The sequence below is a fragment of the Hemicordylus capensis genome, chromosome 1 (genome assembly GCF_027244095.1).
Source record: "Hemicordylus capensis ecotype Gifberg chromosome 1, rHemCap1.1.pri, whole genome shotgun sequence".
NCBI classification, from domain to species: Eukaryota; Metazoa; Chordata; class Lepidosauria; order Squamata; family Cordylidae; genus Hemicordylus; species Hemicordylus capensis.
The window spans coordinates 198,056,905-198,083,612 of NC_069657.1; the positions used below are offsets into that span (position 1 = coordinate 198,056,905).

At 42.6% G+C, this 26,708-nt stretch overlaps 1 protein-coding gene across 3 annotated transcripts in view; it reads left to right on the forward strand.

Moving 5' to 3' along the window:
* MAP3K20 (mitogen-activated protein kinase kinase kinase 20) overlaps window positions 1-26,708 on the forward strand; it is a 160,981-nt gene that overhangs the window by 98,451 nt on the left and 35,822 nt on the right. For 2 of the 3 annotated variants that reach the window (XM_053266793.1, XM_053266802.1), the window contains exons 11-14: window positions 1,007-1,142; window positions 18,724-18,768; window positions 19,647-19,677; window positions 19,762-19,901. In XM_053266793.1, the coding sequence (XP_053122768.1) occupies window positions 1,007-1,142; window positions 18,724-18,768; window positions 19,647-19,677; window positions 19,762-19,901 (352 nt within the window). Of the gene's footprint in view, window positions 1-1,006; window positions 1,143-11,111; window positions 15,666-18,723; window positions 18,769-19,646; window positions 19,678-19,761; window positions 19,902-26,708 lie in introns of those variants that run through there. The other variant, XM_053266810.1, reaches the window with a different exon arrangement.

The following is a 26,708-nucleotide window of genomic DNA, read 5'->3' on the forward strand; positions in this document are numbered from 1 at the left end:
AAGCCACAGCCATACAGAAGTGTTTTGCCTCCATGCTAATTAATCTGATGCTAGACTGAGGCCTGGTCTACACAGGCAACAAAATAAAGTTGTACCATTTGGCCTGTACCAAACTGCAGGTGGGGAAACACATTGTTAATGCTTCTTTATGTGGAAAACTCAGTGCAAGGAGAAAACTAGCAGAAAAGGGAAGGACTGGATTAAAACCTTTTTTCCGTGATGTACTGATTTTTGACTTTCAGGGTGTCTTGTTTTTTAAAAAAAAAACATGGAGAAGCATTCAAAAGTTGTATTACTAGGTCTTTACCACTTTACTAGTTAAAAAAACCTACCACCTTGTTATCATTTTGCAGCATGTGCTGATGTAGCCTCAGTATGTGACAAATAGGTTGTGGAAGATTATTCACTGTCATGAAGGCAGAACACCTCTGTATGTCTCAAGCCTAGTCTAAAATTGACTGCACCACTTCAAACTAGAGAATCATATTTCTGAGTGCTTCCCAGTGTTAGGAATTCCCTGAAAACATTAAATCAGCACAGTAGGCAACAGGCGGGTTTGGAATGCTTCTCTCTGATGTGTTTTCCAATTGTAAGCAGTTTTTAAAAGTTGAGGAATATTCAAAAGTGATATCTTCCACCTGAAGCGGTGCAACCCTTTCTATCTGCCTGAAGTGATACAGCCCATAGCATCATCTCATTTCTCCTTCATTCTGCTGGATGTGTGGGCCTAGTTTAATTTCATTGGACTGAAGTAAAACAAAACAATGATTTAGCTCCCCCCCCCCATTTTTAAAGTGATAGTTCTGGGGTTTATTGTCTAGTATGAACATTTTCTGTTGTGTTTATGGTCCAAAAAGCCGTCTCTTGGTGGTAATTAAATGTCCTGCTTGAGTTAGTATTGTACTTCTCACCCTTTCGCATTTAATTAATATTCATGTGGAAAAAATTTATGAACCATTTGTACTTGTCAGGAAAAGACGCAACTTAACAAATTGTCTCTGTGCAGATGTGAAATTGAGGCAACCTTAGAGAGGCTAAAGAAACTGGAACGTGATCTGAGCTTTAAGGAGCAGGAACTGAAGGAACGGGAGAGACGCTTGAAGATGTGGGAGCAGAAGCTCACTGAACAGTCCAATACACCTGTAAGTACACACAAGCTTCCTTTTTGATAATTTGTCACAGAAGAATCTGTAATTCCACAAAAGGATGGGGACCCAAGTGGAGTGTTAGGTGTGCCCAGCGGGTTGCACCCATCCAGTGGGATTATCATACTTATTTTCTTTGAACAGCAGACTAACTTGTCCTTTCACAGAAGGCTTTTGAAACCGTTGTCTGTTTCAAAAGTGGTTTGCCATTCAGCACAAGTGGCTGCTCTTTGAGAAGCAAGGGCCCCAGGGACCCTTAGGTACACTGAAGGTACAGATGCTCAGTTCTTTGGATACAGGCCAGTTTAACTTTGCTACAGCATCTATTGCATTATGAGATAACTCCTGTAAACACAGCTCTTCAACTTCTGACTAATAAGGAGAACCACCAGATGTGCATGTGGTTTGTTCCGTAAGTGAAAACAGAAAAGCCCTGGTCTGTGTGCAAATTATCTCTTATAAACCAATGATTCTTCCAACTTTGTTCTGTTGTAGACCTCTAGTGGGTTTGTGTGTGTTTCACTTTGTGTTGATAACAATATACAGTATACATTTTCAAAATTAAAATTAACATGCTGTTAATCCATATACGTGCTTTAAAACACACATGGAGCTTTTGCTGACAAATTCTTCTGAATGGAGGATGAACACCCATGTATGCGAAGGAATGCCTTGGCTTTCTCTATTGAAAATGTGTGCTGAAGCCCCTGCAAGCAGTTGAGCCCTATCTGGCTATAACAAATTTCTGAATCATTGCCATTTAAAATCTGAAAGCTAGTGATACTTTAAAAATATATTATGTTATACTATCTATCTATCTGTCTGTCTGTCTGTCTATCTATCACATTTATAAACTGCCCCATCAAGAGGCTCTGGGTGGTGTACAACAACTTTTTAAAAAGACATAAAACCTATAATTCGTATATTATATCTTTTCCTTCAAGATGCACAGAGCAGCTGTATGGGCGACTGCCTGGAAACTCCACGTAAGGCACTGACCAGGCTGTTTAATTTTAATAATGTGCCAGCATCATGTGCCTTCAGACCATTTTGTAGGTCAAATGTTTTTCAAAAATGGTTCGATTCTAGTTAATAGCCCAGAGGAGTTGCTGTTTGCCTAAAACATTTTTTTTAAAAAATATTTGGATTCTGTTCTCAAGATCAGCAGTTATATACTGGGTTTTATTGTGGACAGCATTAATCAAAGCTGTGCAAAAGCAGCTCTGGCCACTGCCTCCACCTGAGCATCCAAAAGCAGAGCTGGTTCCAGCAGTACTCCCAAGCAGCGCACTCATTCTTTCAAGGGGAGTGCAACCCAATCCAGAACCAATTAAATCTCTTCATCTGACCAACAGCACCTCCGTCTTGTCTGGATTCAATCTCAGTTTACTAGCCTAGATCCAGCCCATCATGGTCTCCAGCCCTCAATTCAGGTCATCCACTGCCTCCCTAGGATCAAATGATAAGGAGAGATAGAGCTGAGTGTCATCTGCATATTGCTGACAACTCAGTCCAAGTCCCCAGATGACCTCGCCCAGTGGTTTCATGTAGATATTGAACAGCATGGTCAGGGACAAAACCGAACCCTTTCGGGACCCTATAAGCCAATGGCCAAGGAGCCAAGCAGTAGTCCCCCAACACCGTCTTCTGGACCCTCCCCCCAAGAAACGACTGGAACCACTCCAAAGTAGTGCTTCCAGTCCCCATACTTGAGAGGCAGTCCAGAAGGATACCATGGTCGATGGTATCGAACGTTGCTGAGAGGTCCAGCAGAACCAACAGGGACGCACTCCCCATGTCAAGCTCCCAGCGTAGGTCATCCACTAGGGCAACCAAGGCAGTTTCAGTCCCATATCCAGGACAGAAGCCAGATTGAAAGAGATCTATATAATCTATGTCAAACAAGACCCTCTGCAGCTGAGATGCCACCACACACTCTATCACCTTACCCAAACAGGGGAAGTTAGAAACCGGTCTGTAATTGTTCATTTTGGAGGGATCAAGGGAGAGCTTTTTTAAATAGTGGTCTCACCACCACCGCCTTGAGGCACGATGGCATCCTGCCCTCCCTTGAAGCATTGATTATAGCCTCCAACCAGCTTCCTGTACCCTCCCTGGCATATAGGACCAGATCATACCCGAGGCACATCTTCCAGAACTGCCAAAATCCTGGTGTCCAGATCAGCATGGATGCAAGTGACATTTTCTGCAAAGTGGCATGCAAACTGGTCACAGCAGGCTATAGGTGGTTCCTTCCCCATTACACACAGGGATGTGTGAAGCAATAACTTTGCTGCACGAAAAAGCTCCACTGGTCTACACTGAGCAGGTGCAATGAAGGCGTAGAAAAAATATTTCTTCACCGCCCCCACTGCCATGGAATAGTCCCAAAAATGTGTTCTAGCCTGTGTTTGGTCGGATTTGTCACAACTCTTCCTCCAGCATTATTCCAGCCATCATATGAGTTGTTTCATTGCTCTAAGCTCTTTAGAAAACCAAGGAGCAGAACAGGCTCCATCAAGCCAGAGAGGTTGTTTAGGAGCAACCATGTCAATGTTGTCTCCATGTTCCAGAGATTCACCAGGGCCTCAGCAGAGTCACCAGCTCTGGACACGGGAAATTCCCTGAGGGCTGTCTGGAAACTGAACAGATCCACAAGTCTCCAAGGGCAGGCCATTCTAATTGGTCCACCACCCCTGCAGAGGGTAGATGGAACAGTCAAACTAAACCTCACCAGATAATGATCTGTCCATGACAAGGGAATTATCTCAAACTCACCCACCTCCAGATCATTTATTGACCAGTCAGCAATGACGGCCCAACGGCGGCCATGAAGTCCTGAGCTTTCCCTGCTAGTGGGGCCTCAGCAGTGGTCCCTCTAACAGGGATTCCCAGATGTTGTTGACTACAACTCTCAGAATCCCTAGCTGCAGTGGCTTTTGCTTGGGGATTATGGGAGTTGTAGTCAACAACATTTGGGGATCCTTGTTAGAGGGAACCCTGGGTCTCAGCATGGACACTGAAGTCCTCCAAGAAAATAAGACTGGGACAACCCAATGCCACCTCTGAGACCACCCCCATCAGCTCAGATAGGGAGAATGAAGTGCAGTGGGGTGGTCAGTACACCAACAGAATCCCCAGTCTATTTTGGAGGCCCACCCTTAAGGACAGGCTCCTGGAAAGGGCAAAGGTCTCACAATAGATGACCGCAATGCCCCCTCCCTGATCCTTAAGGTGGGGCTGCTGCAAGATCAGGAAACCTAGAGGACAAAGCTGAGAGAGACCAACTCCAACCAGCTCATCCAGCCAGGTCTCCATCACATACCAGGTCATCATGCTCATCCACAATCAAATTGTGGATAAGAGATGTTTTACCATTTACTGACCTGGCGTTCTGCAGCAGCACTCTAATCCTTGAGAGAGTGTTCCCGGAGCTCCCTGGCTGCAGGATTGGGAGAAAAGCTGAAAAGGGTAGGGGTGTGCATGAAGTGCAATGTGAACAGCAAATTATTTTATTTATTTATTTGTTTATTTGTTTGTTTGTTTGATTCACAGCACAGCCCAAACGCCTTTAAAAGGAAGGAGAGCTCCAGCTGCCCTCGTGTGACAGCAGCACACACATGTCTTCCGCACATGTGTGGGAGCATGCATGGAGTTCATGTGCGTGCCGCCATTGTGCGAGGGCAGCTGGGGGGAGCACCACTGCCACCGTACGATAGTGGGGGGAGGGCGGCTGAAACAGGAAGCTGTGGCAAGGGGTGGAGGAGGAGGTATGGACCAGCTCTTCTCCCTTTTAAAGGTGCCTGGGCTGGGCTGCGAATTGCTGATTGGATTGTGATCCATGCCCATCCCTAGGAAAAAGGAATTGACTTCAGTTGTCTGGACCATTTCCCCCTGTAACAGTCTGCCCAATTCACACCGGCATCTCCCTCTGCCTACCACCTGAGAAATCACTGCCCCCAGATTCTCCCCAATCCTCCGCTCTCCCAGGCACACCCTTCAACCCAACTATCTCAGCTCCTATGTGTCCTCAGCACTTTATGAACTCATATGCGCAAGAAATAACTACAAAAATCAGCCATATATATTTCTAGTAGAACAGTGGTGTCATAACCATTTCCTGATACTTAATGTAGGTAAGCTGTGAGGCTTCCTGCTTGCATAATTTAATTGTTTAGATTTTGACCAGACCAAAGTTATTGACTAATTGACTATATCCCTCCTGTACCCAAAAGAACCCAGCATCCATTAAAATGTTTGTATATTCTGTATTTCTTACAACATGCTGTCCTTTTATTATTGATTTCGCAGTATACATTATAATTACTCTTTAAAATAAGAAACTATTCTGGCCTGTTCACTGTTTTCGAACCTTCTTTCTGAGGCACAGCTTAATGGCATCTATATGAATGACACTGCATGTGTATTCCAGCTGTGAACATGTAGTCGCGTATAATGATGAAGCATGAGTGTTTCCCAGAAGCAAGGTGCTCTGTGTTCTCAGTAGGTAGCCTGTAGGTTTCCTTTAATGTCTGCAAAGATCCAGTAGCTAAGATATGGGCCATCACCTACACGGTGCACAGCATGAAACATAGCCCTAATGAGCCAATCTTTCCACCAGCAGGGCTAGGGATTTTTATGCTGCGCTTGCTTATCGCTTCTACTTTTCACTGGCTGGCTTTGCAGAAGGAAAATGTTGTGCTGAGGCCTATTGTGCTTAGCATAAACTTCCTTTCTGTGGGATGTGAACTCAACTCTTCTATTGCAAGCACACGCAATTCCATCAGAAGAGACGATTAAGATAATGCAGAAAGTTGAGGGTTTGTTGGCGGGGGCAGGTGGAGGGGAGGACAGCCATACAGCTGAAAGAGCATCTGTCAGATTTTTGGATAATGAATGGTCTTGGTGTTTCCTAGACTGCCTCCCCTCCCCCCACCCTTAAGAACTTTTCTATAAGCAAGAACAAATCCTACCTGCATGGCCATAAAGCCAGTCACAAGCCTGCTCAGGTGTTCTGTGAAAATGGCGAGGATTCCTGGCAAGTCTATATTCCTTTTTCGTGAAGATGGAAGCAGAATCAAATCAAACTTTGGGTGCAGAGAAGTAAAAGAAAGGAAAGGAGAGATTGTGCTGTCGAGTCAGTGTTGACTCCTGGCGACCACAGAGCCATGTGGTTTTCTGGGTAGAATACAGGAGGGTTTTACCAATGCCTTCTCCCACACAGCATGAGAGGATGCCTTTCAGCACCTTCCTGTATCGCTGCTGCTTGATATAGGAGTGTCACATATTCTAGGAAACATGCCAGCAGGGACTCGAACCAACAGCCTCCTGCTCTCTAGGCACTGTGAACATGTTCCACAGCATTACTTAGTGTTCCACTGTGACAGCAATCACAGCACTCTATGAGGAAAAGCTGCCATCAGCCACAGTGCTTTTGCTTCAGCAGGACCATCCTTGCTTCAACGGCAGTTCTACGGAGCTCGGCTCTGTGTCAGTGAGGGCAGCAAACTGTTTCAGAGGTAAAAAGGAAGGATTGGTTTAATATGCAAGAATGAGTGAGTGCATAGAAACTTGTGTCAGGAATTGGAAGCAGATGGAGACACACGCTAAGCAGAGAGTTGTCAAGTTTAAGGGGGCGAAGCAGCAGCTGCACAACACCTGCTCTGTCATTGTCGAGCACTGTGGTGACATCAGCATGGAACTGAGAGGAGGACAAATTAAACCTTTTTAGAGTAATATTTTGAAAACTCTTCCCTCTTCGTCCCAATTCACACATGCCAATAGTGGCACCTAAGTTGCTACAAAATTCGCACAAGCGTGCACACACAGAGAGTTGGTTTTGCAGTGACCTCTGATAAGTGTTTGGACTGTATGGCAAGATGCTTCAGACAAATGGCTTGCTGCATGGAGCAAACATCATTTAATTGCGGGAGACGCCATGCATGAGGAGTCAGGACTTAAAGCTGTGATCCTCAGACCTCTTATTCAATCACTGCTATGCGGAAGTCAGTAGGGCCTCTCCAGAACTGTGTCTAAAGAACACATCCTCAGTCTTCTGCCCCTGAGTACAAGTATCTCATACCACTTCGGCACTCGTGAGTCCTGGTTAACCCCAGCATCCCCCACAACAGCATGAGCAAGCTTCAGTTTGCCCTTCTCTGGTGTCCAAAAGAGCTCAACTCCAGCTGTTCCGAGACTCAGGAAGGCTCTTCACTTGGGTCTTTCCTCCCTTGAGGAATCACAACAGTGCCCTCCCCAACAACTGAACTCTCCCAGGTGCATGAAGATCATTAGAGAAGAAATGCCATTTTGATTGCAGAATTCCCTCAAATTATCCAGCCCATCTCATATTTTTGTCCTCTAAATTCTGCAACTCATCAAGCCCAGTTATAGTAAGCCAACGCTGTCTGTTGAAGCTAAGAACATAAGAACAGCCCAGCTAGATCAGACCCAAGGCCTATCTAGTCCAGCATCCTGTTTCACACAGTGGCCAGCCAGATGCCTCTGGGGAGCCCACAGGCAAGAGGTGAGGGCATGACCTCTCTCCTGCTGTTGCTCCCCTGGAACTGGTATTCAGAGGTTCTGAGGCTAGGGGTGGCCCATAGACCTCAGTCTAATAGCTATTGGTAGACCTGTCCTCCATGAATTTGTCTAAGCCCATTTTAAAGCCACCCAGGCTGGTAACTTTCACCACATCTTGTGGCAAAGAATTTCATAGATTAACTATGCACTGTGTGAAAAAAAGTACTTCCTTTTGTCGGACCTAAATTTCCCGACTTACAGTTTCATGGGATCACCCCTGGTTCTAATGTGAGAAAAAATTCTCTCTGTCCACTCTCTCTACTCCATGGATAATTTTATGCAGCTTTATCATGTCTCCCCTTAGTCGCCCCTTTCAAAACTAAAGAGCCCCAGATGCTATAGCCTTGCCTCGTAAGGAAGGTGCTAAGGGAAGTTGGATAACGATCATGTGGAACAAATGCACTGAAAAGGAAGAAAAACGCTTCTAAAGCTACATAGAAGTACAACCTAAGTTCCTAGTGTACTGATCATCAGTTTCCTGGAGCAACAAGATGAAAAGCCAATGAATGTTCCTACCAGGCCTGGGTTTTATCAACCTGAAAGTGAGTTCTCTTCTTTCCCTTCTTGCCATAGGATCCCTTGATTCGTTCGAGTAAATATCCACTGCCAATTGGTTTCATCATTATAACTCTCTTTTCCTCTTGCTTCTTTATTTACTTTTTAAATCCTGCCCTTCCTTCAAGGAACTCAGGGCAATACATACGGTTCTCTTCTTGCTGATTTTATCCTCACAACAACCCTATGAGGTTGATACTCCTATGAGGTAGGTTAAGCTAAGAGCTTGAGATTGACTCAACGTCACTGTTGAGTGGGATTGTGAACTTGGTTCTACTACACCATCTTGGCTCTCAAAGCCCTAATGAACATTTTAGCCTCTGAACATGCATGCTTTCTCAACATGAGCAGGTAGAGAAGAAATAGGTTGGATAAGGAAGAAACCAATTTAGCCCAGCCACAGGAAATAATGGTTACTGTATTTACCTTAATCCAAGACTAGTTATCCCCCAAGTTTTTTTTCTTTTTTACATTTTATATCCCACTCTTCCTCGAAGGAGCCCAGAGCGGTGTACTACATACTTAAGTTTCTCCTCACAACAACCCTGTGAAGTAGGTTAATCTGAGAGAGAAGTGACTGGCCCAGAGTCACCCAGCAAGTACCATGGCTGAATGGTGATTTGAACTCGGGTCTCCCTGGTCCTAGTCCAGCACTCTAACCACTACACCGCCCGGCTCCTGATATTAGAAATCAGGAGGTCATCTTAAATTCAGAGTCCTGTTCCTTTTGAATAAATGCAGGTATAACTTTGTATTTAACTTCTAGTTTTCAAGAGGATAATCTTAAATTAAGGATCGTCTTTGATTTGGGTGAATAGGGTACATCCTTGGTCATGATGACTTTTGGAGTGTCACATACTTTATGGAGAGCCTAACACATTTACTGCATCAAGATGTGGCAAAGAATGACTATACATTTGTACACATTACCCAAACCATATATACTCAGGTCCATTTTTCAGAAACTACTTGCTATTTTAGACTCCCCAAATACCTTATTCAGGCAGTTGTTGGTTTTAGAGGTCTGCATAGAAATTAGAGAAGTGTTGCAAAAGGTGGTTCAGTGTATGACTCAGTTTACCTAGAAATGCAGTATTAAAGATTTCTGTTAGCTAGATCACAGCATGTAAATGTTCCTGATTCTTGCAGTTTAGGACTGCTTCATAGATAAGTTTTATGAGAATGCACACATAGTTTATGTATAGCCATAGTGAATACATGCAGCAACCACATGCTTTTCGCTGCATGTATCATACAGGTACATGTGTCAGAAGCTGAGATTGATTGTGGCTCGCTCCCATGTGTTCATGCATTTGCTGCCACATAATGAGGTCGTGCACACAACCCCTGGTCGCCATTCCTGAGGGCTACAGGGAGGCAGGAGCATGAATGCCTTCCCTGACATGAGTGGTGGCCATCTGTGCTTTTGCCATGCCATGCTCCCACACAAGCAGTGGCATGGTGAAGGCTGAAGCCAAGAGTAGGAGGACTCCCCACCCACCCACCCCCATACCAGGGTGCCCTGCACCATGAATGCGGCCATTCCTTCCCCTGAAAATGGCGGCGGGCCAGGAGGAAGCCTTGTAACTCAGTGGTGATCATCACCTGCCAAGGTTAAACGAACCTCGGTTTCGTTTAACCACAGCTACAGGCTGGGGTTAAAAGTCGGGTTGGGTGGAAGGCTTTTTAACCCATTGGGATCGGGCTTGATCCCGGCGCTGCACACGAGCGGCCCAACCCAGACTGGACTGCCCTCGCCTGGGTTAGGCTGCTCGTGTGAACAGGCTTAATGTGTGGTGTGGCCCTTCAGTACCTAGCTCCCTCAGATCCCTCCCTATGTCCTTCCAATAAAGAGGCTTGTCTCACCATATGGAGGCTGCATCAGAGAGCCACCATGCCTCCCACCTGTTACATATAGAGTAATTTACCCTGTCGCTTGCTACAAATTTTTGGCTAGTCTGCAAGGCGCTTTTAGATATTCCTGGCACCGGCTGAGGATGACATGAAGATCCTCTCTGCAATCCACACTGCAACCATGTGGCATGGAGCACTTGCTGTACGATGGTTGTTCACCCCAGCCTGCATGGGGCCAGTTTAATGAGGGCCAAAATATTCCTTGAGCTATAGGAGGGAAGGGAAGAATCTCGACTCTCAGGAGCTCTGTGTACATTGCAGCATAGACATGGCTCCCTATCAGCACTCATATATACACTGGTTTCTGATTTTTTTTTTTAAGTTGTTCACTTTTCCAGCAGCAGTGTATCAGTACTGAAGAGTAAAGATTTGTTTCTGCTTCCTTTGAAACCCTTGAGAGTCCGCCTTTTGACTTGAGTGAGAGCTTTTGATTCTAACATCAAATCTGGCACCTAAGGGAACACTATCTGCAGGTTTATTGCTGTGGCCATTTCTTGTGAGATCCAGTCAAAAACAGTTCATCCATCACTAGCCTTTAGAATTATATAAGTCAGCCTGCAATTTGATTTGCAAAACAGAAAATAATTGTGTTTGTTGCTTTGGTAACAGAACAGCCAGTATCACAAAATCTTATGCCTCGTACAATATTAGGTTTAAATTTTCAGAATGAAAGCTTTGCACTACCTCTGGTCTCTGCATATTCATTGGTGGTGGTTATGCTATCCTCATTGTTTAAAAAAAAAATTCAGCCAAGTCTTTTTAGAAATAAATTCTTACTGGCCTTTATGTTTAGACATACTAATAATTTTACTTTCTGATTATTGCTAACTAATCTGGTGGTGTCTTTTGCCTGGATTTTAAATTGGTTCTAACTTTCCTTTCCCCCCCTCTGTCCTTCCTTTCCTTTTTCACTAGTTTTGCTTCCCTTTTGCTGCAAGAATGTCTGAGGAGTCTTTCTTTGAATCTAAAACAGAGGAATCAAACAGTGCAGAGATGTCATGTCAGATCACAGCAACCAGTAACGGGGAGGTAGCTGGCATGAACCAAAGTCTGAAGGCCTTGATGATGAAGGACTTTGGGGATGTCTTCTCTGTGAACCAAGCAGGATCCGTCCTGCATTCTGGGATGCAGATAAATATGCAAGCCAAAAAGAATTCTTCCAAAACCACCTCTATGAGAAAAGGGAAGAGAGTCAACATGGCGTTGGGGTTCCATGAATTCGACTTCTCAGATGATGATACTGATGATGATATTGATCTTGATAATGCAAGTGATAGTAGTGAATGAAAGAAGAACTCTAATGTGGTATCTAAAGTAGGGTGGGGGGGTGAGATTGTTGAGGAAAAAAATCTTGCAAGTTTGATTTAAAATAACTTTTTAAAAACCCAATGCCATTTTGTTTTATAGGCCAGTTTTGTTGCTTGTTATGTGAAAAGTCATTTACTTATGTTTATACCCACCTACATTTTTGCCTTAAAACTTAGAAGTAATTTTTTAAAAAACCTTGAGGGTTGTCTTTAAAAAATAAAATTATCTGTTTATGCTGCAGTGTCAGTTGCCTGAGTAGAGAAATGCTTACAACTCCACATTATAAGAAAATTCTGAAATCTCCCAGGGTTTTTTTTAAATTACACAAATTCTTGTCAAATATGCATATATTACTGTTGTTCGGTTCATGTTTTCTTTTGCAGGCTAACAAATGAAAACAGATATTTCTTCACCTTGCTTTTCAGTGCTAAGGTGTGTTATGAGTGTACTATTTTTAAATAACATAAAAAATGATTATAGCAGATGACTACAGCTCTGAGATCAAATCTCAAAGAATGCAGAACTAATAAGAAAACAAAACACTCCAGGGAGGTTTTCGGAATGTTGAGTACATCAGAGAGCTAAACTGGCTTAATAGCATGGATCCTAATATTTGTGGAAAGTTTAGAATTTCAATTCAGTGATACAATGCAGATGCCCATCTTTGATTATAGCGGGGTTTTTTAAAGGCAAAACATTTTCACAGGCTGAAAAACAATCAAGTGAGATATTTTAAATTAGCTATATATTATTTGGGGGACAATTTTCTAGCACTACTAACATTGTTTTAATTTTTTTAATGAGCATTCAGTGTAATGAACTAATGTAGAGGAATATGTTACATTTTAATCTCTGTGGTTGCTCCTAGGACATTAGAGCTTAATAAGATTGTTTAGCTCTAAGAAAGTGCTTTGGTGCCCAGGGCTTGGGAGGACCAGGTTATATTGGAGTTTAAAAAATGTTAAGTGGGGATTTTCCCCATTAACTTATTGTTATCTGCCCAACCCTTTGAGATGGGGCACCCTATAAATACAATAAATACTTTTTTGTTTAAAAATGAAGAAAAGAAAGTGCTTTGGGGATTTGGAGGGAGATAAAATGTAAGGATAGTAATGGCAAAGAGACTTATCTAAGCTTGGCCTATATGTACTGATAATTACATCAGTAATATTATGTCAGTCAGTGTAATTTTTCCCCGTGTGCAGTTATGTTTACTTTGATGCGGGAAGTACAGCATCACCTGGCCATATTTCCAATATAATTTAAAGGGAACAATTTATATCCCTGGCCCCAATCCAGGGAATTGCAAGTCTGGGCACCAAAAATGTTTGAATATGTTAATGTCTCCCCCACAACCACCATGACACACATTGAGCCCTTTCTCACGATTGGTGAGAAAGGCCTTGCAGGCAAGCAGGGAGTAAGCCATGAAAAGCTTACCTCCCTGCAGAAGATCCTTACTCCTGGTATGGGTGCGGAGATTGCACACCCAGACATGCACCTGCCTCCTCGGGCAGTGTGGAGGGTTGGGAGCTGGGACACGTCACCCTGCCCCCCCCAGGAACTCCCACGCGGTGCATTATGGGGATCCCCCCGATGCCAGCTGGGAGCCCCAAAGTCTCCTACTCCCAGCTGCAAGCAGCTGGGGCTGGCAGGCAATTGGAAGAACGAGGTTAAGGGAATGCTTGTTTTGACCTTGTTTTGAAGATGGGCTCCAGAGGCGGGTTTGCCTCCCTACCGCCACTGGGGGCCAACCGGCTCCTGGCGGGTCTCACACACATGCAACAAGGAAGCCGGGCTGGGCTTCCTTAGCCCAGTTTTGCCTGTTCATGAGAATAGTCTCATTCTCTCTCTCTCATTGAATACACACATACTCTCCACAAACACAAGATGCTGTCGGAAGGGGTTGTCCACATAAGAGTGAATCACAGAGTCACAATCCTAGGTGCATAATATCTCATCCTCCTCCTGCTATTCACTCTCCACTGATAGAAAGGGAAATCAGTGCAGGCAATCTCTTTCCCTTCCACTATGTGTTTTGAGGAAGAAAGTTAGCTGAGGCAGCAATGCTTATGGATCTCTGGATTGGGGCATATAAAGAATGAATAATGAATTTGGTACTACAGACTTGGAAACCAAACTGCTGACTTGATACATAAAATATATAGAATTAGTGGGCCAGTTCCTGATATTTTGAATTTGTCAAATATCGAGGAGTTCAAAATCTAGTTTCTTCACGCATCCCAATCCAATGCATGTTTACTTTGAAACAAGCCCTGCTATTTTCAGTGGGTCTTACTTCTAGATAAATATGCAAAGGACTACAGCCTGAATTGTAAAACCAATGATCTCTGATGCCAATAAGATTTAATTCCATTGCATTTTCCCTCCAATAACCTCAAAACACTTTCTGCCAATTTAGTGTGTTTGATCAATAGATTGGTCTGTGCACCAACACATAGATTGGTCTGTGCCAATACACGGAATCCTATAAAGTTATTGTTTGCTTGTAGAAACTGTTGCCAGTTAGCAACAAACCTTAGGATCTGAAAGAGCTCCTTGGCACACACTCACTACACGTTTATTTAGCATTTGAAGTTTTTGTTGTAGTGCTGAGTATTCTGCATGAAGTATTTATAGACTACTAAAGCACAGTGTTTGAGAGGCCAGATATCTCATTACAATGTGCAACTTTCACTACTGCATTGTGTAATCAGGTAGTCCTGAAAGTTTCTAAGACTGAGTGTAGAGGAAACAGTTTTTATTAGAGACATGAAAGCAGTAGAGTTATCGTTGCACATGGTACCATGGATGGGGAATTGAGGGATGGGGCCGTAGCTCAGTAGCAGAACATCTGCTTTGTATGCAGAAGGCCCCAGCTTCAATCTCTGGCATCTCAGGGCAGGCTGGAGAAAGACTGCTCCCTGAAACCTTGGAGAGCCATTGCCAGTCAGTGTAGACAATACTGAGCTAAGTGGACCAAGTGTCCGATTCAGTATAAGGCAGCTCCCTATATTTATATGTATCATGTTAATGTTTGTTGTCCCTCTGTAGCCTCTGGTCAAAAAGGCTTTATAGAGTTATGAAGCACTGCAAAAACCTGTTTGACCATAGCAAGGCAAAGATAGCAAGATACACATGCTGCAGGAAATGATGGGCTTGTTCATTCAGTACGTAGATATGTCAGTGTGGAATTAATCTGGAACATGCATTCAACTCTCACTGCATGGACAAAATAATGAATGAACCAGATGCTATTATGTTTGATTTGAACAGTGTCTCCCTCATCAACCTCCCTCCAGGGAAGAGTGAGGGATGCACAGGGACCCAGGGACAAGCATATCAACTTGAGGTTTCTTCATGGAACATGGGGGCCCAATGACTATTCCTTACTGTTTTCATGTCTCTTAAAAAAAGTTACAGTTTAATAGAACCTGTCACTTGAAGGGTGCTGCATGCACTAGAGCACAGAAACCAATACCATCTACCTTGTTTCAACACACCAGTGAATAGGATATGGCAACAGGGGTATCCAGTCCTTAAAACTTACAATTAGAAATGGCTGGAGAATACATCTTCACTTTCTCCTCTTTACTTTAATTTAATTTAATTTAATCAACACTTGCAAAGCCTGCCTAGAGCTTTCTTAATAGGTGAGGAATAATTTCAGAAATCTCATAGAGGCAAACTACAATAAACATATTATATTATGTTCAGAAATCTATAATGCCTCTCTGTTGAAGTCTGGTATAGCACACTACTTTTTTTTTTGCGTTTGCACTGTTGAAATGTTTTATACTGAATAATAAAGAAACAATGTTATTTGTATTCCAGACATGTATGAAATGTAAATGGAAAGTATTTTCACAGTGTTTAGAAAAGTTCAAACTCCTTTTTCTAAAAAAAACTGCTGTGCCGCGTGAACTCTGTGCCAAACTACTGCAGTGTGTAAACAGAATATCTAATTTGTATGGAATATGAAATATTACACTCTTGCATGGCAAGACCTTTAGTAGTTAGTCTTTTTTTTCCATTACAGCACTTAACCATCTGATGTCTTGCTTCATTCATATAATGGATTTGCTTTCCTAGATAACAGAACACCCTGCAATGTAATCAATTTTTTTTCATTTGGTGTCATAAATTTTGTTTTGTTGTGAACTGTTTTCTTTTTCTTCTTCTTTGTTTCAGTTTCTGACTTTACAATAAACATTTTGACAGTAAAAAAAGAAAAAAAGACAATCTGTGGTCCTCCATAAAAATGTTCTGATTACAATGAGGGACCTCATGGACATGTCTTCATCAACCGTTCTTTTTCCAGGGCTGTGTTCAAGAACACACAGCAACATTTGATGCCACCTGCATTGTCTTCTGGGTCATGTCCCTGATTAGAACTCTACTCTTGGGTTTTGCCCTGGAACAGTTAGAACCTTATTAAAAAAAGAAAAACTTGCCCACAAAGTCACTTTCCGTGTCTGTCTGTAACCTTGGATATAACAAGTTGCTGTACATTTACATAAATTCATTTAACACATGATGGGGCTGCCGTTGAGTGATATGACACATACTCTGCATAGAGAAAGTCCCAATTATGATCCTGGCATCTCCAGTTAGGACTGCGCATATACATAGGAAACCTATAGAATCATATGGTCTTTTACCAATTCAGACCAATGGTCCATCTATGTCAGTATTATTTACTGATTGGCAGCAGCTGCAAGGTTTCAGTCAAGAGTCTTTCCCAGTCCTACCTGGAGATGCCAGGGATTGAAGTTGGGGCCTCCTGCATGCAAACAAATGCTCTGCCACTGAGCTATGACCTCATCCCTATGAACAGTCATTCCAGAACAAAGGAGGACAAAGTGAAATGCACCAAAGGACATATACAGAATAGTACTCCCAAAGTCAAGAAAGATGCCTTGAGGCAGGAAGATGGGTAGATGCATTTGTAGTCACATCCTTATGTCCATTCAGTTCCCATTAAACGTTCTGACTATGGGTTATTTTGGGGTGGGGGAGGTTTGAACATGGATGGGGATGCAGATGGTTGTTCAAGTCCACAACTTGCTTCAAGCAACTAGTTGTGTGCAACTAGAACTAGATTGGGACTGGAATGTAAAAATTTTCCTGGGGTCTTTTATCTAGAGCATACTTAGGGATGCATGTGCTTCCATGTAGGTTGAAGTTTCCTGCCCCCTTCTCACAAGAGAGTGGGTGTGCCTTGATCCTCTGAGAAGGGAAATGGCATCCACAGTTTAGAACAAAAGGCAAAATATAGGTACTAGGCAGAAATGCTTTGCTTGGACCAAGAGATGTCATGGAGGTACTTTAACCTCTCCTAGAAACTTCAGGGAAATCCAGATCCCCATGAGAACCAATAGGTTGGCCCTCCACAGGGTCAAACTCCACATTATATTAACATATTGACTGACATGCCACGCAGTGAAATGCTGGCAGACCTGGCCCACAGGGGCTAATGCACAAGGCAGCCATGGTGGTATTGTGCACGAGTATACTTGTGCAACTACCTAAAATAGCGAATGTACACCTGCACAGTGCTACTTCCACTGGAAACAATGGAAGTATTGCTGCACAAGTGTGCATGTGCTCTTTTAGATAGTCGTACAAGTATGCTCTTGCACAACCCCACTGGGGCTGTGTTTTACATGCAGCGAGTTGGGAACACCAGCGTTTGTAATACTGTGCAGCATGGCTTCTTCATAAGAATTCCCTATGAAGAAATCATTTCACAACTGAGAATCTACACATTAAAGATCCTAAAAATTCACCCCTGGCAGTGATGGCAAAAGCTTGGAGGGGACAAAATGGAGAATATTGGGCCAAAATGGAAGCTCGAATCACCGAATAGATTCAAGCTTGAGTAGAGGGTGATTTGATTTGACCTTGAATCTGGTAAGCATCCTCAAGGGTGATTCGATTCGAGTTCAAATCACTTGAATCACCCAGATTCGAGTTGAATCCATTCAGCCACTAATCGATTTGCATATCACTATCTGTCACCTGTGTTAACTTGCTTGATCAGCAGAGCCCAGGATTTATTTATATAGTCTTTCTGTTGCTGCAGCAAAACATTGTGCACTATTGTTATGTAAGGACATTATGTATTAATTTCTTATAGATGCAGCTTGTGGCCCTTTCATTGTTATAGCCCAGTAGCACTGTTAATGGATTAAAGTTAATGGCTCATATTTTGTAATTTGTACAAGTCTGTTTGAAATTAACTCATTTTCCATGTATTAAGATGCTGCTTCACCATCCACCACCATTCAAGTCTGGGATTATAAAGATTGCCTTGAACTATTAGTAGTTTACTTCTTCACTGCTTCATTTCCTCTCAGGAGATAGCACTTGATTTGTTACACTAGGATTATAATTTACCCTGAATGAAATTATCACTGCAGCATGACACTTGGATTTTGATGATGTTTGCTTTAGCACAACACATTTAGTTTTTGTTCATTGCCAAGAAGCCAATAACAAGTCTCTATCAGTTAGAATAGCCTTCACTTGCTGAAACTGTCTGGTCAAATCATCCAAGGTTTTGCTCTAGAAACATTGAGTTACACTAATGCAGTACATTCCTACTCTCATCCAATCAGTAGCAAAATGCATAGTGCTTTTCAGAACAGAGAGGCAAATCTGAGTGTTCATTGCTTTTGAAGCAACATTCCCATCATTACGGGATATGTTAACAGGCAATCAGCTAAACATTCATTAGAATTTACATAACTCACAAATATTGAAATGTGAATCTCAGACACCATAGTCAATACTATGTTTTTAGGTTTGCAAACCTGAAAGAAAGTTCAAATGAAAATTTGCCATATTAATCAATTCAGAGTGTATTCCTGATAATTGGTTTAGCTCTAGTTTGATTTCATCATGCCTCAGAAGGAAAGGGTGCTGCAATGCTGATCTGACAAAAATATACACAATATAAAAGATCCTATTATTACCGCAAGTTACCAAGAACGAGAAAAACAGTTAGCCAGGAATTGCTTGGCTGAATGGAGAATAGTTTAGCCCGAAAGACATGTCCTCTTTGTATCAGTCATATATCAGTAAGCCCCATGGAACAAAGTGGGCTGTTGGTCCAATCTGAGAAGAATGTGCTAAACAAAGACCATTCACCAAAGCAAAATGGGAACAGAGAGACAAAGGGAAAAAATACACTTTTCAATTCATATTTCTTACACAGCTGCTGCCTTCATTTGACATTGGTGCATGGACTGAAGAAGATGTGGTAAGCAGCCTCCATTAATCCTATCTGCTTTTTTTTTTTAAGCTAAGAAGCTTCCCTTAAGTTGGCTGATCTTGGGCCTATGGTAGAAATTGCTCAGCCGCATGAAACCCTCTCCTATCTGCACCTCTCTGAAGAAGAAGAAGGGGGGCGGGGAGCAGCGGCCCATCTTCACTTTTTGTCTCCAGGCCTACTCCAGCCTTCCTATGCCCTCCTCTGGTGGGGAAAGAGTTATTGTCATTCCTTTCCCCCATCCCTTTGAGTAGTTTATCATGGCGTACTATGGAGAAAGAGCTGTAAGGCTATAGCCAACTGCCATATATTTTGCAGTTTGAACCCAATCCATACCTTCTCTTAGTGTTAACATAAGAACAGCCTTGCTGGATCAGGCCCAAAGTCTATCGAGTCCAGCATCCTGTTTTTCCAGTGGTCTACCAGATGCCTCTGGGAAGCCCACAAGCAGGAGATGAAGGTATGCCCCCTCTCCTCCTATCAGGCCTCTGCAACTGGTATTCAGAGGTCTCCCACCTCTGCATATATCCATATTATTTTCCCCTCCATACTGTCCAGCTAAGGCTGCGCAAGCCTCATGGACATATTTTTGGGTGGCACACAAAGCTTCCTGGGGAAGGGGAGAGTGTCAAAAATGGCCACTCCCCTGCTACACCAGGGCAGTAAGCTGGAATGTCCTGCTGGACTGCCTCTCACTGCACCAGTGCAGCCTCGCTCTGTATGTCAGCCACTGTGCTGTGGTGCTTCTGCACAAGTCCTCTATATGTTTCAACAGAGCTTAGAGGATTCCACTTTGCATAATGTGTTTTCTGAATAGCTGTGATCTAGAAAAGCTTGTTATACCTAAAGTCTGCACCTTCTGTTCACAGTTCTTTTGGATGCAGCAGCTTGTCAGAAAAGGTAATACTCCTCATCCGTTTAGCACACAGAGCCGACTTTTCAGTGCCTCGTTAGTATTTCTGAACTATTTCTTTTTCTCTTCAGGTGACACGTCTGGTGAGATGAGTATTTATGCCAGTTTGTTTAAAGAACATCACATCACAGGGAAACGATTACTTCTTCTGGAAGAAGAAGACCTGAAGGACATGGGAATTGTTTCCAAAGGCCACATCATTCATCTGAAGGTATCATAACACTACTTTGGTTGACAATAAAGCTGATGAAAGCAATTATTACCCATTTTATGTATTAAAGTAATACAAGGCCTATATTTCAAGACAAAGCCTCCCCCACAAAACCTCGAAACTTGCAAACAGGAATGAAAGCAAACTATAGTATGTTTTTCGAGATACTGATCAACCTTGTTAAAGTTTTCTTAATGACAAAAAGACCAGCATTCCCAGTAACCCGGGTGGATCTCTTCTCGAGTAGCTTGTGTTAGCCTCTGCAGACAAACACCGTACTTGGACGTAGATGTGTGGGGTTATGGAACGTGTGCTTCTCTCGGGGTTGTGACCATGTACATGGTTACCTAATGAGTGAGGAGGGCTTTAGACATGGCACAATCACCATTGTCCGTGCACAGCATATTAAAATAGCATTACAGCTCACCATGCAACAAAGCATTGCCTGATTGCTCTCTTTTGCAGCCAGTTCAATTTCCAGTGCATTATGAAATATGTGTGTGTGCGCACACATGTGGCCGGGGAGGACAACAATGTAATGTTCCTCCTCATGATCTGTCTGCAAGATGGTTTGCAGACGTGAACTTCTTATCAGATGAGATCGTCACTACATAGCTAACTGTAACGTGCTTTGAATTTGTTGCATACCCAAGTCCAATTCGAAGTCATGTGATCTAGGGTGCAATTTCTTTTCTTTCTTTCTTTCTTTCTTTCTTTCTTTCTTTCTTTCTTTTTTCTTCAAACAGTAACATCTGAAGGGACGTTTTGCCTGCAATCCTCAGTATGCATCCTAAGACTTTAGTCCCATTACATACATCCACCTCCGCCCCCAAGTCCTGCTATGTTGCCTCATCGTGGCGGGGTGTGTGTGTTCCTGGGAGGAGTGAGTGAAGTACGCCGGGAGGTATACTCCCAGTAGGGTCACCCAAAGCGCGAAGGTCATCCCAGCTGCCCAGCTTAAGCAAGCAGGCACCTATATTGGGCAGCAGCAATATGGGAAGGTGATGGAGGCAGACAATCACTTCAGTGACAACAACAAAAACATCATTTCATACTGCGTGGGAGAAGGCAATGGTAAACCACTCCTGTATTTTACCAAGAAAACAAAATGGATAAACAAAATGGAAAGACTGTCGACGTAGTGAGGGGCTGGATGATGGGCCCCTCAGGTTGGATGGCACTCAACATGCTACTGAGGAAGAGCTGAGGATTTCTCAGAGTACCGATGGAGTTTATGACGCGATTTGACTGAAGCCTTTTGGAAGTCTAGCGGCTGATGTTGCCGTAAAGGAAAATAAAATCTGAAGCTGCAAAGACAGAATGACAATGGGAACATGGAACGTAAGAAGCATGAATATGGGAAAGCTCGACACAGTGAAAGATAAAATGAATCTACTACAGATTGACATCTTGGGCATCAGTGAATTAAAATGGACTGGAATGGGACACATTCAGTCAGAAAATCATACCATTTACTACTCAGGACACGAAAACCAAAGGAGGAATGGTGTTGCTTTTATAGCCAGAAAGGATATAGCAGTGACAGTACTTGGGTACAATGCAGTCAGTGACCGACTAATATCAATTAGATTTCGTGGACAACTCTTTAACATGACAGTTTTTCAAGTCTATGCCGCAACAACTGATGCAGAAGAAGAGGAAGATAAGGAGTTTTATGCTCAAGTTCAGTCTGAAATTGACAGAACGTGCAAGCAAGATAGTGGTTGGAGACTGGAATGCCAAAGCTGGAAAAGGTAAGGAGGAAAACACAGTCGGCCTATATGGCCTAGGAAACAGAAACAAAGCAGGAGAACAACTTATTAGTTTCTGCCAAGCCAATGATCTCTTCATTGCTAACAGATTCTTCAAACAACCAAAGCGGCACCTATAAACATGGACATCACCAGATGGAGTACTCAGAAATCAAATTGATTACATTATTGGTGCAACAAGGTGGAAGAGCTCAGTTATAACAGCAAAGACATGGCCAGGGGCCAATTGTGGAACTGATCACGAACTGCTCATATGTAAGTTCCAAGTCAAGCTAAAGCGGGAAAACAAAGCTATCCAGCTTCTATGATATGATCTTGAGACTGTAACCACCATTTTCAAGGAGAACACCAGGAACTGCTTTGAAGTTCTGAACCTCTTTGATAGAGAACTATAAGAACTGTAGAATGAGATCAAAGAAGTTGTTAAGGATGAATGTGAAAAGAGACTGCCAAAGACCAACAAACAGAAGAAAGCAAAATGGATGTCAGAACAGACGGTGGACATTGGCAAGAAGATGAGAGAAGCCAAAGTCAAGAAAGATAAAGACCTCAGGAAGGAACTTAATAGGGAATTTCAGAAAGCTATTAGAAGAGACAAGGAGCAGTACTACAATGACATCTGTAAAACCTTGAGGATAGAAATAGGCCTGGAAAAACAAGGCAAGTTTTCCAAAAGATCTCTGAACTCAGAAGGAGGTTCCAACCTCAAATCGGTATGTTAAGGGATGCCAAAGGACAGGTAGTTACTGATTCAGAGGAGATCAAACAGAGATGGAAGGAGTATACTGAAAACCTGTACAGCAGGGACATCAACATCCAAGATACTCTGGAAGATAGCCCATCCAAGATATTCTAGAAGATATCCCATGCCTCTAGTACTGTAAGATGAAGTTAGATCAGCACTCCGGTCATTGCCAAGTCGGAAGGCTACAGGAATTGATGGAATAGCTACAGAAATATGGCAGGCAGCAGAAGAAGAATCAGTGAAGGCGCTAACAAAATTATGCCAGCAAATCTGGAGAACAACACAGTGGCCAACAGATTGGAAGAAGTCAGTCTACATACACATACCAAAGAAAGAAGACTTAACAGATTACGCAAACCATCACACAATATCCTTAATTTCACGTTAGCAAAATAATGCTCAGGATCATCCATTGAAGATTAGAGCCCTATGTGGAAAGGGAAATGCTGGATGTTCAAGCTGGTTTCAGAAAAGGCCGAGGAACAAGAGACATCATTGCTGATGCATGCTGGACAATTGAGAAAGCCAAAGAATACCAGAAAGAAGTCAATAGGTGCTTCATTGACTACAGAAAAGCCTTTGATTGCGTCAACCATGTCAAGTTGTGGAATATCCTTAGGGAAATGGGCGTGCCAGAACATCTCATTGTTCTCATGAGAAATCTATACACAGGGCAGGAAGCCACACTGCCACAGTCCAGACGGAACATGGTGAAAGAGACTGGTTTCAGTTTGGCAAAGGAGTAAGACGAGGCTGTATACTCTCTCCTTCTTTATTCAATTTATATGCTGAACATATACTGAGAGAAGCTGGATTGGAAGAAGATGAGCGTGGTTTTAAAGCTGGAGGAAGAAACATCAATAACCTGCGCTACGCTGATGACAGCACTCTGATAGCTGAGAATGCAGATGATCTGAAAGCCCTAGTAATGAAAGTCAAGGAGCACAGTGAAAAAATGGGACTACAATTAAATGTAAATAAGACTAAACTAATGACAACAGGTACAGCAACCAGCCTCAGAATTGACAATGAAGGCACTGATGTGGTGGATAGCTTCTGCCTTTTAGGATCGACCATCAACAGTAAAGGATCCAGCAGTCAAGGAATACACTGCAGACTAGCACTTGGTAGGGTTGCAATGAAGGCCTTGGAAAGGATGTTTAGATGCTGTGACGTGTCTACATCTACAAAGATTAGAATAGTTCAGACAATGGTTTTCTCCGTGACACTCTATGGATTTGAAAGCTGGACTTTGAAGAAGCAAGATAGAAAAAGCATTCACACTTTTGAACTTTGGTGCTGGAGAAGACTTTTGAGGATACTTTGGACAGCCAGGAAAACAAACATATGGATCATAGAACAAATCAATCCAGAATTTTCACTCGAGGCACAAATGACCAGGCTCAAACTATCATACTTCGGACACATTATGCGAAGACCCAGCTACCTTGAGAAGTCTATAGTTCTGGGGAAAATCAAAGGAAAGAGAAGAAGAGGATGACCAGCAGTAAGGTGATGGACTTGATGACAACAGCAATGAATGCACCACTAAGAGACCTTAAAGGCCAAGTTGAAGACAGATCACCCTAGAGAGAATCTATCTATGTGGTCGCTAAGAGTCGACACCGACTTGATGGTACTTAATCAATCAGTCAATCAATCACATACATCCAGACAATATTTTTAGGATCATAAAACTGCCAGCCCTGCAAATTTGAGTGAGCTGGGTTCCTCTCAGACTGGATTGCTTGGCTATTACAGTACATACTGCAATATATGTATGACTTCTGTAGAGAAAGGATGAGTTGTCACCTATTCTGTGTCCTCCCCCTATGTATGCTTGGACATATGCTATTGGTTTCTTGTGGTGAACAAGGCATAGAACGGGTTCAACAGCTGTCTTCCCTTTATTTGCTTCTTCACAGACATATACCATTTATGTGCCATAGAGTCATTGGCTGCAGGGCTGGGGAGGGAGCGCTTGTGCAAGTCCACCAGTCTCTCTGCGTGAGCACAGTTACGCAAGAGCCCTTAGATAAGCACTCCCTGCACAGGCCTCAAGGACATCTATCTATCTATCTATCTATCTATCTATCTATCTATCTATCTATCTATTAAAATAATTATACCCCACCCCTCCAGTGCACAGGTCTCACCAGAGGAGCCAGACAAAGAGTGCCTCTCCCATCAACAATATGGTGAGACGTAACTTTAATAAATCTATACCGGATCGGTCATCGCCCGGGTCAACAAGGACCGCGCCAGATGCTGGAGTCCTTGGACATCTGGTGGCAAGTGGGCAACAGGACTCAGGATCTTCAGTTGAGCAACCAGGGCTGGAGACTGCAAGGTTACTGGAAGAAACGTCGCTTAACCGAAAAAAATATACAAAAAATGCCAACAAGGAAATAATTATCTGCTATTACAAGTCTAGTCCAACTAGAAGAGGTTATTTAAAAAGAATGTACCAAATTTGGAAAGAGAAGCATCCAGATACAGAAATAACAGAACAAAGGCTAGCAGACCAGAGAAGATTCATAATAAGAAATAAAGTATTCACAGGAGTAGAGCTGGAAGAACTGCAAAGAGCAACACAGGCTCAAGATATGGAAGAAGAATTACCACCAACTGAAGAAGTTGCTCAGGCGCAGGTGGAGGAGGTGTTGGAAATAGAGGATGCCACTGTTGCTGAACTGTTTCAAAATCAAAACCAGGCAACCTCCCCTTTGCCTTCACCTCAAAAACCCAAATGCCGTTTAACAGAAAAGCAACAAGAACTAAAGCAAAAAATAACTGAGCACATGAACCAAACAACCACCAGGGTTTGACTTCCAGCTCTAAAAACAGTTGCCAAAAACCAACTTGCTCAGGTATTAAAAGATGTCAATGCTGCACTTGCAGAAATAACAACCAATAATTTGCAAGAAACAAACCAACTAGTGTACAGTGCAGCAACAATAACAACACAAGAGCTCGGATATAGGATCAATGGACCTGTAAAAAAAGTAAGTAGTACATCACCTAAATGGAAGATTAGATTAGAAAATAAAATCTCCAGGCTTAGATCAGATGCTAGTAAATTGAAAGATATGAAAGACAAGAAGCTGAAGAATGAAAACACCAAACAGTATCTGATCCAAAATACCACCTAGATTCAAGGAAAATTAGAGAAGTCTTGGAAATAATAAAGCAGCAAATAACAGCAGTGTCAAAGAAGATTAGCAGATATGAAGCCAGAATTACACAACACAGGCAGAATCTTCAATTCCAGTCGAATCAGTGCTGTTTCTACCAAAGCATAGAAGGAGAAACTGCAAGAAACGTAGAAACACCAAATAAAGAAGAAACAGTGCAATTCTGGCGGAAATTATGGGACAATCCAATAGATTATAATTAAAAAGCAGGCTGGATGAAAGAGGTCAAAAAATGTAACCAACAAATGCAAGATCTAATAATAACACCAGAATTAATAAGTGAAAGAGCAAAGAAAATTAAAAATTGGACTGCTCCAGGCGACGATGAACTGCATGGCTTTTGGCTTAAACACCTAACAAGCCTTCATAAACAACTATCAAAATAGTTCAATCACATTTTGCAAGGAGGTAATATTGAACAATGGCTAACAACTGGGAAAACTCATCTCATCATGAAAGACCCAGCAAAAGGTGCAGTTCCAAGTAATTATAGACCGATAACCTGCCTGCCAACCATGTTCAAATTATTACCTGGAATAATAGCAGATGAAGTGATGCAACACTTATTAACTAACAAACAGCTTCCAGTTGAACAGAAAGGAAATTGCCCAAACACCAGAGGCACAAAAGACCAGCTGCTGATTGACAAAATGATTTTAGAAAATTGCAAGAGAAGAAAAACCAATCTAAGTGTTGCATGGATTGACTACAAGAAAGCCTTCGATTCATTGCCTCACACATGGATACTAAAATGTTTAGAAACAACTGGTGTCAGCAAAAACATTCAGATATTTATAAAAAAAGCAATGAGCATGTGGAGTACACAGTTAACAATCAATGGCGAGACACTTGGACAGGTTAGCATTAGAAGAGGCATTTTCCAAGGGGACTCACTATCCCCTCTGTTGTTTGTAATCGCCATGACCCCACTTTCACAAATACTAAACAAAACAGGCCTCAGATACCAAACATCTAAAACATCAAGTAAAATCAACCATCTGCTTTACATGGACGATCTGAAGTTGTATGGAAAGTCCCAGTCAGAAATCGAATCACTGCTAAACACTGTCCGTATATTCAGTAGCGATATAGCAAT